Raw genomic sequence first — 15,696 nt, forward strand, 5'->3', positions numbered from 1 at the left:
TCTAGTAAATTATTTAAGAGCACTCCCATCGACACCTATTTGTCATGATTTTATCAAACACTAGTTCAAAGATTTTATCAGTAGACTTTGACCCTAAGATTTAAAACTTTCGTGTTTTAAGATATGTATATTAATAACTTCATTACCAGATATATTAACCCTTTGAGCTCCAAAGTCAATTTTTGTTGCCTTTATAAAACATACCCCAGTCAATTTTTTTCATATTACTGCCAAAATTTTGATAAAAAATTATAGCAAATGAAATGTGGTATCCATTCAGTCTAAAATTCTCAAAAATAATACAGAAAAATTCATAACAATCGGTAAAATGTTGCAGTAAAATTTTGGTGAGAAAAAAGTATAGCACTCAAAGGGTTAATTAGTGTTATTCCTTTGTTTTATTTGCAGTTTGAATCCTTGCCATCTGGCAACACTGCTCTGTATTGCAAGCAGTATTTCTTGCCTCTCATATGGGAATCCTCAGCCGGTGACAATGAAGTCAGAGTGGAGTTTTACAGCAATGACAGCGGCACAGAAGCTGGCTATTCAGCAGACTGGGAACATGTGTAAACAGGTGAGACTTTTATATCAACGTTGTTTTACGTTTTAGGTTGGTAGAAATATTTGTCAAAAGACCTTGCATGAAACGGATAGGACTAGACTGACACATATTTTAGACAAACTTTCTTTTGATCAACTGAAGAGAATTAGCCAAATTACAACCCATTTTCAGCGTTACATCGTGTTCTTTTAAATGAAGGTGAAAATTATTCAATGTAGAACTGCATGTATGAATGCCAATCCACTGCAAAATGGGACATGTGATGGGAATATCAGTTGCCTCATTGCAAGGACTTACATAGCAGAGTAAAGGCAAAATATGCTGAAAAACCTTGCATTGCCACTGCTTGAAATGTTTCTCTCCATATTTCATTTGGTTTTCTTGTACGTATTTATTGTTCCCATCTTTCACTAGGGGTGAATATTAAGTCCTTTAGAATAAAAATACAGAAAACTCCTATTTTTTGATCCACATATAATGAGTTAGCAGCAATGTGTGCCTACAGACTCACAACTTGGTGCTAAAATGTAATATGTGCTTTTTGTTTTCGTTATCTCTACAGCTGCAGCAGAATTGCATTCACCAATATGCAAGAGGACAATTACAAGCAGAGAACCACCAACAAACAACAAATCATTGCAAACAATCCAAGTACAGGGTGGAAATCCAGTTCTCAACGTTAAAAGAAAGAAAACTTTGACTTTAAATCACTGACTTCAAAAATAAAAAAAATTCAGATATTCATAGCTTGACAATAATATCTCCAGAACATGTGTATAGACCTTTTGCTGCGGTTGCAAAGCAACACATGGGGTTTTTGTTTTTTCTGCAAGTTTACAAACTTAGATAAATCAAAAATACCCATTAGTGTGTAATTGGCAAAGCAATCTTTCATATCCAATGAATACTTTTCACACACAAGCAATGGTTCTGTGTAAGCAAGGACTCTTAAAGATCATTATTTTAACACTTTAATAAATTTCCAAAGCATATTACATATTTATACTATTTTTGCCACATGCTGTAGATTTTTTATGAGACTAATCTTAGAAATTCCACTAAAATGTGTTTTATTTTCCATATTGCATTGTGAAAAATTGTAATTAGTAAGTCCATTTTTTCATTTCCATGTAGTAAGGATGTTAGAAGTTTTTTTACACTTTTCCTAACATTTTTATATTTATTTTTAAAGATCTCAGGATACACTGTCATTTTTTGTTTAAAAAAAAATGAAATTTGGTTCATTTATACCAAAACTTAATCCAGTCACCTTTGTCTTCCAAAGTCTTAGACTTATCCATCCCAAGAATAATGGTGGAACTTTGATCATTCCTTTGCAACAAAGGGATGTGTGAGCAATCGGAGAAACAGCATTATGTGAATCAGTATTAGTAGTATTGTTATCAGATTAACACTTTCACCCCAATTAGCCTGTATTCAAGTCCAATTGTTCTTTCAGAAAGCTACACCATTTGGCCTGATTGCATGATTTATTGGAGTGAAAGGGTGAAAAATGATTTGAAAATAATTTACAGTGACTACATACAGGAGCAAGTAATCAAATCAAAAGTCTTCAGAATCATGAAAGTGTTTTAAGTCTCCCAAATTGTCCGGTGGCCATGATCTGTGTCCTTGATTGTATGTGCGTACACGGCTTACTATAAAATAGAATAAAACGTGCGTGGCTTACTAAGATCATTCAGACATCGGCTGTTTCATTTTACTTATTTTAAACCATTTACAAACAAAATTCAAAATTACGGGAATTCAATTTTAGTTAATATTCAAATCACATAATGAGTAGACGAAACTGCTATTGTCAAGGCAATGTAAATGATCATATGCAGCACAACAAAGTATTATGTTTGAAGATGAGATGAATTTGTCCCTGTACACAGCAGAGCCATTCTACCAAATGTAATGTTGGAACTGTTTCAAGTCCTAGTTCATTTTATCATTTGTCGCCAGACAAAACTCAAATAATCATGTACATTTTAATATCTGTATATAATGCATATGTGGCTCGTAATAGTGCCACTTGGCAATTTTCTCACCGTTCTTTTTATCAAAACCCCATATTTAATATTCATACATCATGAATTTTTTTGTAAAATTTTAAATGATATTTAGCGTATCATTATGGATCAAAGTGTACGGCTATGATTTAAAAAAAACACTAATTAATGAAATCTTTTTCATTTAGTCACTAATAGTGCTTTCAAGAGCCAATAATCAAAGAATGAAACCAAGACACCAGTAATTTTCTCTTTGATTTAAGCTGGGGTTTTTAATTCCAAACGATCAGGAAGTTTCATTTATTATTAATTAGCAGGCGAGTTGATGCAATCATTGTAGAGTTAAGGGGTCAAAGTTCAAGTCATAATTCTCTTCACTGTCATTGCGGTTGCTGTATACCACATGGAAATGCATGTGGATTTTGCCTGTATGTATTTCAGACAAAGGTGTATTTCAGTGAATTCAAAGAAAATAAAACTGGAATGGGAAAATACTAAATGAACTTTCAAATGTCTGTGTGTTTTGCATTTCTGTAAGATTATAAAGAACACAATTTGAATATTTTTGGATAATTGCATTTTGTGATGAAATATTATTTGAGGCTGATAAAAATGTTGCCTTTTGTAGAGAAAAAATAGAGTGAGTTGACGATGCATCATCAGGTTGATGCAACATTGCGATAAAAAAGTAAATGTGGAGATTTTTCACCATATTTGACTGTTCAATTAGCCTAGAATGTTTTCAGTTTTGTTGAAGGCAACGTGAAAGTGTGTGCAACACGAAATCTCTGTCACCAGTTACTTTCTGAAATAGCATGGTGTGTCTGACAAAACATGTGTCTTCCCAAAAATATTTTCTTCCAAATGTTGAAATGCATCACAAATATGAAGCAAATAGACCAAGCATGAACTCACAACATTTACTTGGCAGCAGTTCTCCCTCTTGCAAATAAAAACTCTGAGAAAAGTCTGTTTTCCCACAGGCACTTGGAGTGTCCAGTGTGCATGTAGTGAATGTAAAAAATAGCGTCAATGACACTGTAGCTCCCATCCTGGACTATTTAGTGTTTGTTCTCTGGTCAGATATTTGAACATGTGTGAAAGGGATAAAGTGCATGAAGTGAAAATACTTAAATGAAATGTACTGGAGACAGTGAAATTGTTAATGTAATTATTCAGAATATAAAATGGAAAAAATACAGAATTAGATATATCGAATACTGTGATACAACCATTAACTCAACAAGTCATTTACAATGACATAGTCCCCACTTGTAATAGGAGTATTAGTCTCGATGGGCAGGAAAATGTGGTCATTAAGAAGTATCACTGGAGTGTATATGTTATCTATGGGCACATAGGTCTATGTCGTTGTTCCCAATTTGAAACACATGAGGCATGTCTAAGTTATGGTTCTAAATCGGAAAAAAGATCAGACCTCTAGCAGTATTGGCCAGCCAAGAAATACATATGCGCATTATAAATGAGGTACAAGATGTGACACGTTAAGGTCTAATATCCTATCAAAATTGGAGGGTATAGAACTTGTGGTTACTGAAATATGCATATATATGTATAATCAAGGTCAAAGGTCATCAAGGTCACATGACATTTTGAAAAAAAAAAAATATCGCTAATTAATCCCTATATGCCAAAAAATCAGATCTCTAGCTCTATTCGCTTGCCCAGAATTATATGTGTACATAATTAATGAGGTAAAGCGTGTGTTGTCATAAGGTCTCCCATCCTACTAAATACAAAGGACATAGCACTTGTGGTTACTTATTTATTGACATAAACATATATTTTAGGTAAAAGGTCATCGAGATCACATGACATTTGGTCAAAAATTTCTCTCCTATAGTTATCCCTATATACCAAAAATCAGACATCCAGCTCTATTGGCTCGCTCAGAATGAGATATGCGCATAATTATTGAGGTACAGTATGTGGCGTCATAAGGTGTCCAATCATACCAAACATGAAGGGTGTAGCACTTGTGGTTACCGAGTTATGGAAAAATATGTATATTTGAGGTCAAAGGTCACCGAGGTCACGTGACATTTTGTCAAAAAATTGTATTGCTAAGTTATCCCTATATACCAAAAATCAGACCTCTAGCTCTATTGGCTCGCTCAAAATTAGATATGCGCATAATTAATGAGGTACAATATGTGGCGTCATAAGGTGTCCCATCATACCATACATGAAGGCTGTAGCACTTGTGGTTACTGAGTTATGGACAAATATGTATATTTGAGGTCAAAGGTCACCGAGGTCACGTGACATTTTGTCAAAAAAATTGTTTTGCTAAGTTATCCCTATATACCAAAAAACAGACCTCAAGCTCTATTGGCTCGCTCAAAATTAGATATGTGCATAATTAATGAGGTACAATATGTGGCTTCATAAGCTGTCCCATCATACCATATATGAAGGGTGGTAGCACTTGTGGTTACTGAGTTATGGACAAATATGTATATTTGAGATCAAAGGTCATCAAGGTCACATGACATTTTGTCAAAATATCCGAGATATCTGCGTGAACGGATGGACTCACGGATGGACGAACAGACCGACATGACCCAATCTATAAGCTTACTGGACTGCATCCGTGGGGACTAAAAATTGTGTCACTGCATCCTTTTTGCAATATGAATACAATGAGAAACTAACTTTTTATTTTTCGTGGCCTTATACATGGGAGTCTATGGAGATCTGCCTTATACATGGGAGTCTATGGACGTGTAAACTAAAAATATGCAAATTTCACCACGATTTGCCCAAATTTGGGAAAGGTCACTCCTATGCACTTCCATACCAAGTTTCAAATCAATCGGACTTGTGGTTTCAGAGCAGGAGATTTTTTGACCAAAAATGGGAGAAAATTACAAAAAAATTCATGAAAAATAGCAAGTCCAAGATACTGACCCAAGATGTGCACAATCATTTCATGTCAGCCCAAAGTACTTACATGCTAATTTTTCATGTAATCTGCTCAGTGGTTATTGAGTTTTTTCAATTTTGACTGTTTTTACATTTTTTCACTTAATTTGCATATTTTTGGCAATGACAACTTCATTTGAACAAAATCTCATCTACAGCCCATCATCCATGTACACACCAAATATCAAGATGAAATGTACAGCGGTTTGGAGTTTATGATGTTGACAGACATACAGACATACAGACATACATACATACAGACATTTCCCTAGCCTATAAGAATAGCTTCCATTGCCATATATACATATGGCTATGGGAGCTAAAAAGGGGAAAGTATGGCACAGAGCCATAAAGCTAATAAACTTGTTGTATATTAGGGCAGTATTAACAGTCAAATGACCACCATTGATCGAGAGATAAATAACCCTTTGACATTTAGTGTCCATGTTTGACACAAGCCAAGTATCATTTAGTGCCATTTTCGCCAGTAAACTGATTACCCACACTTCAATTCTCTTACTCATGAGCTGCAGAAATGTGTTCTGAAAATTTTCAGGAGAAATAGAGACGTGATCCTACTTTGCATATTTTAAACTTAGGCATAGACTTGGTTCAAGTCGGTGAATTTAAAAAAAATAAAATCATTTATAATAGTTTCTCTTGTGTCTCTCCTATTTCGTACGAACCTATCCGGAATTTGGCAGCTCACGCCAGGTTTTCCCAGCGATTGAATGCGTCACGTTTGAGTCTGCGCAGTATGAGTTAGTTTCTCCGGGTGAAACTCCGCTCTAGCGTTCACTCCACTCATGGCGTTCACCCCACTCATCGCGTCCACTCACGGGCGCGAGCGTTTCACATGAAAGCAGAATACAAATCATTGCGTTCACTCCACTCAAACATTCACAATCACAGACTTGAACCAAGTCTAACTTGGGCATTAAACAGGAGGTATTTAGAAACCAATAGAGACGCTTTTTCAATGGTAAACATATCTCACTGTATAGAAATTCATATTCTGGAGAGCAAAACCATGTCACACCTACCCTTTTTTCTGTGTACACCACATTGTAAACTCCAAGCGCCCATGAGCTGTCCAGGGCTAGAGTAAACACAAGTGAAAATGTCTGAAATTCATTGCAATTCTTGGACTTTCATCCAATTCTGATGTTTGAGAAATGTTACATGCCATGGGACATCATATGGTGAAGTGTAAGGTTTATCTCAATGTCACCACCAGTGGAGGGAAAGAAGACTATTCCAAGAGCGTTTATATGTAATCTTGACATTTCTGTACTTGACAATCTGAAGCAAACGCCGGTATAATAGGCATGCTCAGTTCTTTAGATTCTAAGTGTCCACTTTGTGTAATCTACCCAACAGGTTAAACCAGGAATTGGAATGGACTGTGGTACGAACAAAACTACATGTGCAAGCTCACACAGAAATATGTGTATTTCTGTATGCATTTGCACACATGAGTTTGGTTATACCGCCATTACACTGTCTCTGGGGCACTTACTCCATGGAATACATTTAAATATTACACCTCACTCATTCAGCGTGCACTGCCATTGGTTAAACACGATTATTACACCTCACGTGACATGTAAAAGAATGTGATGATGCCCTCTGCAAATGTGATGATGCCCTCTGCATTTGATATTACATGGATGACGTCATTTTACTTACTGCGCATCCTTTCTGCGCAAAACAAATTGTTGTTCGCTTGTTGTACTTTGCAGTCGGGGACTTATGGCTGCGAAACGTCATGCAGAGCTGTCACCGGCACAGTTAGACGATATTTTGATGCAAGTAAACAGCAAACGAATGAAAATGGCAACAAGGAATGCAATTTCTGTGTTCAGCGACTATGCAAGCAACAAATTTGGATATGCCACCGATGAGATCGGCAAACTTTAGCGGCAACCCTAGACTCGGAACTGTACTCGAAGAAGTCTTTGTGTTTTTGTTTCTTTGCATGTTTGCTTGTTTGGTGTAATAAAAATAATAACACATGAGAGCTTGGGCAATATCACGATCTTTTGCCTGCCCTCGGGCTGGTGGTCATGATCGAAATACTGATGATGCCTTCGCCTACGGCTCGGGCATCATCAATATTTCGATCATGACCACCATCCCTTGGGCAAGCAATAAATCGTGATATTGCCCTCGCTCTCATGTGTTATTATTTAACTAACACTGGACAACAGATATACCCTCGCCTCCCCAACCACCATCTGTGAATGATCTTTCCTGCTGAAACACTTGCTGAAGTCCACATTTTTCAGTGTAAAAATCAACTGAAGACAACTAAACGGGAAACTGAATGCAATTAAAAGACAGCATTGTTTTATTAAATCTGATATCAGAGTATACTGTATCATTGCACAAATGAGTACTGATAGACCACAGTGTCAGTGCAAAACACAGGCTCACTGTCAAAAATATATCTTTCTTTACACATCATTTACAAGTTCTGATAAAAATATTCTCTCCAACTACATCATGGACCATCAGATCTGTGAAAACTAAATCATGACATTTATCTAATATTTTTCAATACTTGACAAAACATTAAAAAATCACATGGCAATTGCTTGATTGGACTTGATGACCATAGCAAAGTAAAATTCACAATATTTGATATACTTCGTTATTTTGTATAGCAAAAATATGGTGGAACAATATTTTCAATAGATATCGGCAAATGTTCATAAACCTGTGATGATCATAACCTGAGTGCATCTTATTATTTTAAACATTGCAAAGATTTATTGAAAATATACATGTAAATCTAAAAAAAAACGTCTATGATATTTGAAAGTTTGGTCATATGAAAATATGTCAGTGTGAGTATAAAGTTGCCAAAGATATATGATCAGACTAGATATATAATGGATCATTGTAGCATAGAAATTGACAGGTGTACTTGCTTAACTTTTTTGCTGTCAATCAATCATTTCCTAAACAGACACAACAGCCAAATTGTTATTGATGACTTTATAGGTGTCTAAACTTCAAGACTGTGAAATTTGGCCAGAATTTTGTCTTCCTCTCTCGTCTCTGCAAGGCATGAAAGCGCTGCTTTTTTCTGTCTCTGTCATGACGGTATATATCTTGGCAATGCACTGCTGCAGCGCTGCCTGCTAGGCAACAAGAAAAACAATTCTTTCCATGCACTTTGCTTGGAACTAGATACATATGTGCAAACCTGACGACCTGCATGCCTTAAGCATGAGACAAACTTGACCTTAAATTCATACATATTAAAATTGCTGTTACAGACAATCACATCATAAAGGCTACATGTAAGTACCGATACTTTCTACAAAATAACAAAAGATGTCTTTTGATTTTTCTTCTATTCTTGGTGGGATACGTTATTGCAAGTATAATGATATGGAAGTGGGTAATACGAAAGTTGAGATGCCAATTTGATCGCCATCAATCATTAATCCCATTTGAGCATGAGACATACTTTACCATAAATTCTTACATATAAAAACTGCTGTTACAGAAAGTCATATGACAATACTTTCTACAAAATAACAAAAGACTTCTTTTGATTTTTCTCATATTCTTGGTGGGATACATAATAGCAAGCACAATGATATGGAAGTGGGTAACAACAAGTTGGAAGGCCAATTTGATCGCCATCAATCATTTATCCTATTAAGCTTTTAGCCCTTTGAACCCTGTTCTGGGGCCAATCTTCACATGATGTTGTAGGTCATCAGAGTGCAGTGCCAACCTGAAACTCACAACAACACAGAACTCGGTAAGTCAATATGGGAATTTCTTGAAAACTCTTGGCATGAGCCACATACCATTATATGTGACATTTAAACTTTTCCTGTATGAAAGAACACTTTTCAAAGTCATTGACAGGGTCATAGGTCAGGTCATAGGACTCACTGTTAGTGGGTCATGATCAAAGGGATAAAAAGGGTTGATGAATTCTCACTGTTTCAAATGGATGCAAAGGAACTAGTCTAGAGCAACTTCATAATGACAGCCAGTACCACAGCAACAAAGACAAGGAATTTCAGAAACCCACTAATGCCTGACTTTTTCAACGGCTCGTCGACCGGTCGTGTCTTAGTGGCATATATGACTCGGTACCATATTTTTTCGATGGCCTCTTTTGCACCTGCCCATTTTCCTGGACCCATCAAACGATACTGGTATGGGGTATAGGGACCAAAGAAACACTTTACAGCTAATTTGGGATCGGTAAGAAAAAGCTTATAAAAGTTGGGCCTGACACCAATCATTTCAGCAATTTCATCCATGTATTGAATAAAATCAACTTGTATGGTGTGTCGCTGTGATTTGACATATCTTAAAGCCATTGCTTCTTTCTTCTTCTTTATATCAGTCATCATGGTTTCTTGAGATGGTAGTTTTTCGAGGCCTTTGAAAACCCTTGTAGCCCAACGACACTGAAGCTCTGATATTGGATTAATGGCGCCAAGTGGTTGTATGAGTCCGATTACCGCCAATGTGCCGTGTTTCATGTGAGGAGGAAATACATATTTGTACATGGTTACTTCGTTGTTGGTCACTTTGACGATGGACTCATCCAGGAATGGGAAACCAAAGGTGTATCCTGTCGCCATGATAACCTCATCGATGTCTTCTTCCACTGTGCCATCTTCGAACTCTACGCTAGTTTCCAAGAAATGCTTCACATTTGCCTTGACTTTGACACGTCCAGACAAGATTTCATTTGGTAAACCATCATTCACCGTAGGATGTTGCTGGAACACACCATGTTTTGGTCGTAGCCCATAGTTGGCATGGTTAAAACGCTGATTCAGAGTGCGCTCAGCAAATGATTCCTTCCAAGACATGGGAACGAGATCTGCAACCCGCCTTATACTGAACAAGTCTAGTGGTATACCATATTCTCCTACACGATTTAATACCCAACTTCCTCTCCTGGTACTCAGGAATACCTGAGAGAGACAAAAATGCATTACGAACACACAATCAGCAAAACAAATCACCATTTTACGTTAGAATGCCCCTGAGGGACAGATTTTCAGACTCTCAAACTTTAAGAGAGCTTTTTGATCTACCACTTGTTTGGGGGTTTATTTTGAAGCTCGCGAAGAAAATAAAGTTTTTGCTGGCTTACTTTTTTGAAAAATAAAAAAAAACTTGATTTTTCCCCATAGAGATAAACAAGGGGATGGCAGCCATTTTGAATTGGAAGTGTCAGTAACTACAACATTTGTTTCTTTTCAAATCTTGCGAAGTGAACCCTGGTTTTTAATCTTTATGATGAATATGTTATATATAACCTATGCTTACTAACATATACATAAATATTATATATACAAAGTACGCCTACGCTTACTAAATTTTGAACCACTTAAAAATGAACAATGAAATCAATCTCAATGTTATCACACACTTGTGTAATTAGTTTGTAAAGTTGTTCCAAAATTTAACGCAGTATGAGTTGCGGCAAACAACAGACATATGATAGTGTTGTTTCACAGCACGCTTCCCCTGTAATTGTATATGGCTGCATACCCTAATTCCTGCATTTCAATTCACCACTGTCACCAGTGTTGACAAACCTTTTGCAGATAGCCCACATTTTGGCAACTTTCTCCGTTATAGCTTCTGGTTATTGTACACCTCTTTTCAAGCGGACCACGAGATTTTTTGTCAAATAACTTCAAACCATACAAAGGCAAGGACAAGAGTCTTACATGTATGACTCAGCTGTGATACAACATAACCAAGAGCGATAAAGGAATGTAATATATGATTCCATGTTCGGAAGTGCTCTGCACAGTGTACTCCCTGTTATGTTTATTGTGGGTCGTTAAAAGCTCTTCAATTTTCATCGCAGTTACAACAAGCAACTCTTGAGGCAAATTTTGGAACAACTTTAAATATGCAGATATGTCTATGACACACTTTGTAAAACCAAACGAACATTCAATGAAACTTGTCGGTAATGAGAACTTCTACAGAAGAGATCCAGAAATTTAAACTTCATTTTGATTTTATTTCAAAATTGTTTCAGTCGTTTATGATAAGGTAGAATGTGCCTAGGTTATAGATAGTCAGACTCTCAAACTTTTATAATATTCTATGGGCCTACAGCTTGTGGGGTCTCATTTTGAAGCATATGGGGTCAATAAAATCTCCATCATCTTACTTTTATGAAAATCGAGGATTTTGTTTTCCTCAATAGAGATAACACAGGAATGGCAGCCATTTTCAATTTCAAATAATCATTAAAGCTTGGGTAATTTGTTTCTCTAGACTGGTTCCAAAATATTACCCCTGATCTTTATTCTTGATTTTGAAAGGAAATGGTTGCAAGTTTACTTGATGAAAATGAGAGCAAAAGTTTAGGTCTTTTGATTTGAAGGTGTGAACTACAACTGTACCTTAAACAAAATACAATGTGAATATATCACTTACATTCAGTTGAGAGTAACCGAATGCAGATTAGATCTGCAGAGCATGTATCTAGCATTGTCTCACCTGTGAACCAACTCTCGCCAGTTCCACCGCTGCGTCACCACCTGAATTGCCAATCCCGATCACCATAATACGTTTATCCTCGTAACCCTTTGATTTCTTATAATCGTGAGTGTGGACGATTCTGCCGTGGAAGTCTTCCTGCCCTGGAAATTTCGCCACATGTGGATCAACATGATGACCCGTACAAACCAACACCGCATCAAAGGTTTCTGTCTTGCTCGTGCCTTTCTCCTTGTCTGTATATTCTACATCCCACTTTCCAGTTGCGTCATAATCTGCTGATGGTTTCACACTATTGATATGAATTTTGAACTTAATGTACTTCATTAATCCAAAGTGTTCAGCATAAAGTCTGAAGTATTTCATCACCCAGGTATTATGCATGAAGTTTGGATATTCTTTGGGTGGTGGAAAATCACTGAAACTCATCACCTCCTTGCTAGTGTTGATGATAGTTGAGCGGAATACACTAGCATGGCCACTTTTGATATCTTCATGGTAGTTCCACAGTCCTCCGATGTCTGTACCTTTTTCCAAGCACACTGGCTCAAGACCCTCATCAAGACAAGATTTGATGGCAATCAGCCCACTGGCTCCAGCTCCAAGAACAGCCACTCTTTTAGGCATGCTGAGATATGAGATGGTATTTGTTGACTGGATAAATAGAACAGCAGAGTCCAGAAGGTTAGCACTTGTCTACTGTGATACAGTGGTTTGTCCACCACAGACCTTGTCAAGTATGCTGCCATGGAAGTACCAAGCAGAGTGTACCATTATTCTTTAGGGGTGATTGATGGTCGTGAGGGACTGAATATGCTTGTTATATAAAGGGACCAGCAGTAGACAAAGTGCTTGTGTGGCAGTAGTTGTTTTAATGGTATATCACTTTTTGGAGGATTGAAAAAGAAGTCATACTCATAGGACAGTTTTTTTTTTCTTTCCAATTACTGCAAGAATACCACTAGCACTGAAGGCCAAGAGACCAGTGACCGTCTTTTGAGAAATTGTGCCATTTCTGAAGATGTGAAAGACATATTCACTCTATGCAAATTTTATTGTCCTGTAATGTCTCTTGCCGTTTGGCATCCCACTTCATACATTCTACACCAACTTTTGCTGTTGATTATACCTATTCATTTTGGCACCTTTCTTCACACATTCTATTACAGCACCTGTACAATATGCATGGACACAAAGTTTTAACAACTTTAAACTTGTAACCCGTTCCCATGCAGGAGTTCTTGAACTAGTACATTGTTGAACTTAGTTCACAGTGTTGAGAAGACAAAATTTATGACTTATTGAACTTGCACATCGTTATAATTGGCAAAAGTGTTGTATAACTGCTAAATTCAGGCCCTGACATCTTTTGGCCACCCCTAAAAAATAGTGGTACAGTCCGTTAGGTACTTCCGTGACAGCATACAAATACAAGTCTACTGAGAATTAAATCCATGAAAAAAGCATGCAATGTCATTTTTCATAAATCTTCATTTTCAGGCAGATTTAAGTGGCTAATGTTTTGTACACAAAATGCTTGAGGAGTGTGTGACTTGCTTGTCTTTTCATTAGAAATAGGGTCAAACCTAACCCCTCCAGAGTGGACTCGTCTGACTGTGAACTTGCAACCTAGATTTCACAGCCAAGTCCACATATTATACAAATAGACTGTTTGATTGTCCTGTGATATTTGCTCATGCTTTCATTCCATTTTCTGGGTTATCAATTTCTAGGTCACACTGACACCAATGTTACATGTAGCCATGTCAAAGTCGATCTAAGTCCTGGTCTGACAGAGTACGATATCTGATACATCCTGAAAATCATTCATGAAGAAGTTTCGCCTTCAGAATCTATGTATGCACTGCTGATATTCAAAGTCTGGATATAAGGATTACCACCATGGAGACAGAATCCAGACCATGGGTATAATCTAATGCCAGACATTTCACACCAAAATCGTTGCATCTTTTAGGACGAGTTGATGGTACTATACTTTAGGCGAAGTGGTATTAGTACGAGGTGGTACTTGGGGCGAAGTGGCGTTGGGCGAAGTTGTACTTTGAACGAGGTGGTTTTTGTAGGAAATGCTTTCGGGACGAAGTTGTGTGGGGCGAACTGGTTTTGGTGCGAAGTGTCTGCACCCCCATATTGGCATACGTGTACCTTAGCAGCTAACCTGCTGTATGAACTCACCTTGTCGACGTCAAACGGATATCAAATTATAGTCTTTCTAAACCCTAGAAAGGACTATGCGAAGCAGAGAATGGGCTGGGCATGTATTAAAGTGCTTCAATCTATCAGCGACCATGAAAACTTCCGAACTTCTCCCACAGGGCACTTCTCAAACCACAGTCGAGTACCTCGACACACTGTTCACATCCAGGATATATTTGTACACACTTCATTCATCCGTCGCGTCGGTCGGGCGACTCGTCTTAGCAGTGGATTTCACTCTATCGTCGCGGAGACACCTAAATCAACGCGCAGCTGCTAATATTGTAAACTGAAATGAACCTTGTATCCTCGAAATGTGCTCTTTGAACAGCTAACCAAAGTTCATAGACTTCGACTTGCTGATCGTATCGTTTCAGCGACCTTTCACCCACCTTTCACCCCTAAGAAAGCAACCACCATTGAGGGCGCCCTCGGGATGATCACTGGAGATGATCACCATTAAACTATCAGTGGTTCAGGATGGTCCTACTAAAATTTGTAAATCACAATTGTCCCATGGACCTGGTATGATTATTGGACCAGTTTAATGTTATATATATATATATATATATATATTATATATATATATATATATATATATAATATATATATATATATATATCTATATATATATATTATATATATATATATATATATATATATATATATATATATATATATTATATATAAGAAACTGTAGGAATTCAGGTGATCCCCAGTGGAGCGTGGAATGGGGTGAAGATAGAAGAAACTTGGGTTAAAACACACTACCACACCTGGTTGTTAGGTTCCAAACGTATTTATTATACCTCAAACACAACGTTTCGCTTCGTTTCGTTTCGTTTCGTTTCGTTTCGTTTCAACCAGGTGTGGTAGTGTGTTTCAACCCAAGTTTCTTCTATATATATATATATATATATATATATATATATATATATATATATATATATATATATATATATATATATATATATTATATATATATATATATATATATAGCACTGATGGCTATAAATATAGCACTGATGGCTATTCTGTGACGTTTTTTAATGATTGATTTTCAAAATGTGAGATTTTACCTCGTATTACTACAGATCATCAGCCAGCTGCAGTTGATATCAAATCTTTAGAAGGGGAAGAACTTCGGAAACGGTCGTGGAAACTCAATAAGACTGAGAGTCATTCTCTGTATTCATTTAACTTAGGAAGTCTTCATTATTTACGTCCGGGGGAGGGGGGTCGGAGGAACGGGGGTTTCACTCGAAAAAGTGAAAACTATAAGAGGGGTTGGTAAAAATGTGGAGAGAAAGAAGGGGGTTACTCAATTTTGGGTGTAAAATAAATTGAAATGCCTCTTAGATTACACAGTTGCACACATCAATTTTTCAAAATTTTCAATGCGAGAGGGGCACTACTTGTGCTCCCCCACTTTTGGGTGTTCTAACA

At 36.9% G+C, this 15,696-nt stretch overlaps 2 protein-coding genes across 9 annotated transcripts in view; one reads left to right on the forward strand and one right to left on the reverse strand.

Annotated features, from left to right (window-relative positions):
- The window catches only part of LOC139114258 (uncharacterized), a 112,388-nt gene extending 109,308 nt beyond the window's left edge, over window positions 1-3,080 (forward strand). For all 8 annotated transcript variants that reach the window (XM_070675845.1, XM_070675847.1, XM_070675848.1 and 5 more), the window contains 2 exons: window positions 409-574; window positions 1,125-3,080. In XM_070675845.1, the coding sequence (XP_070531946.1) occupies window positions 409-570 (162 nt within the window). In that variant the 3' untranslated portion in view covers window positions 571-574; window positions 1,125-3,080. The remainder of the gene's footprint in view (window positions 1-408; window positions 575-1,124) is intronic.
- Window positions 3,081-7,850: 4,770 nt separating this feature from the next.
- On the reverse strand, window positions 7,851-14,640 carry LOC139114273 (flavin-containing monooxygenase 5-like). Its single transcript, XM_070675873.1, has 3 exons — window positions 14,230-14,640; window positions 12,034-12,687; window positions 7,851-10,481 (listed from the first exon to the last, which is right to left on the reverse strand). Exons 2-3 carry the CDS (start codon window positions 12,658-12,660, stop codon window positions 9,516-9,518), a joined length of 1,593 nt encoding a protein of 530 aa, XP_070531974.1. The 5' UTR covers window positions 12,661-12,687; window positions 14,230-14,640; the 3' UTR covers window positions 7,851-9,515.
- Between the last annotated feature and the right edge of the window lie 1,056 nt (window positions 14,641-15,696).

This window comes from Ptychodera flava, chromosome 16 (genome assembly GCF_041260155.1).
Source record: "Ptychodera flava strain L36383 chromosome 16, AS_Pfla_20210202, whole genome shotgun sequence".
Taxonomy (NCBI): domain Eukaryota; kingdom Metazoa; phylum Hemichordata; class Enteropneusta; family Ptychoderidae; genus Ptychodera; species Ptychodera flava.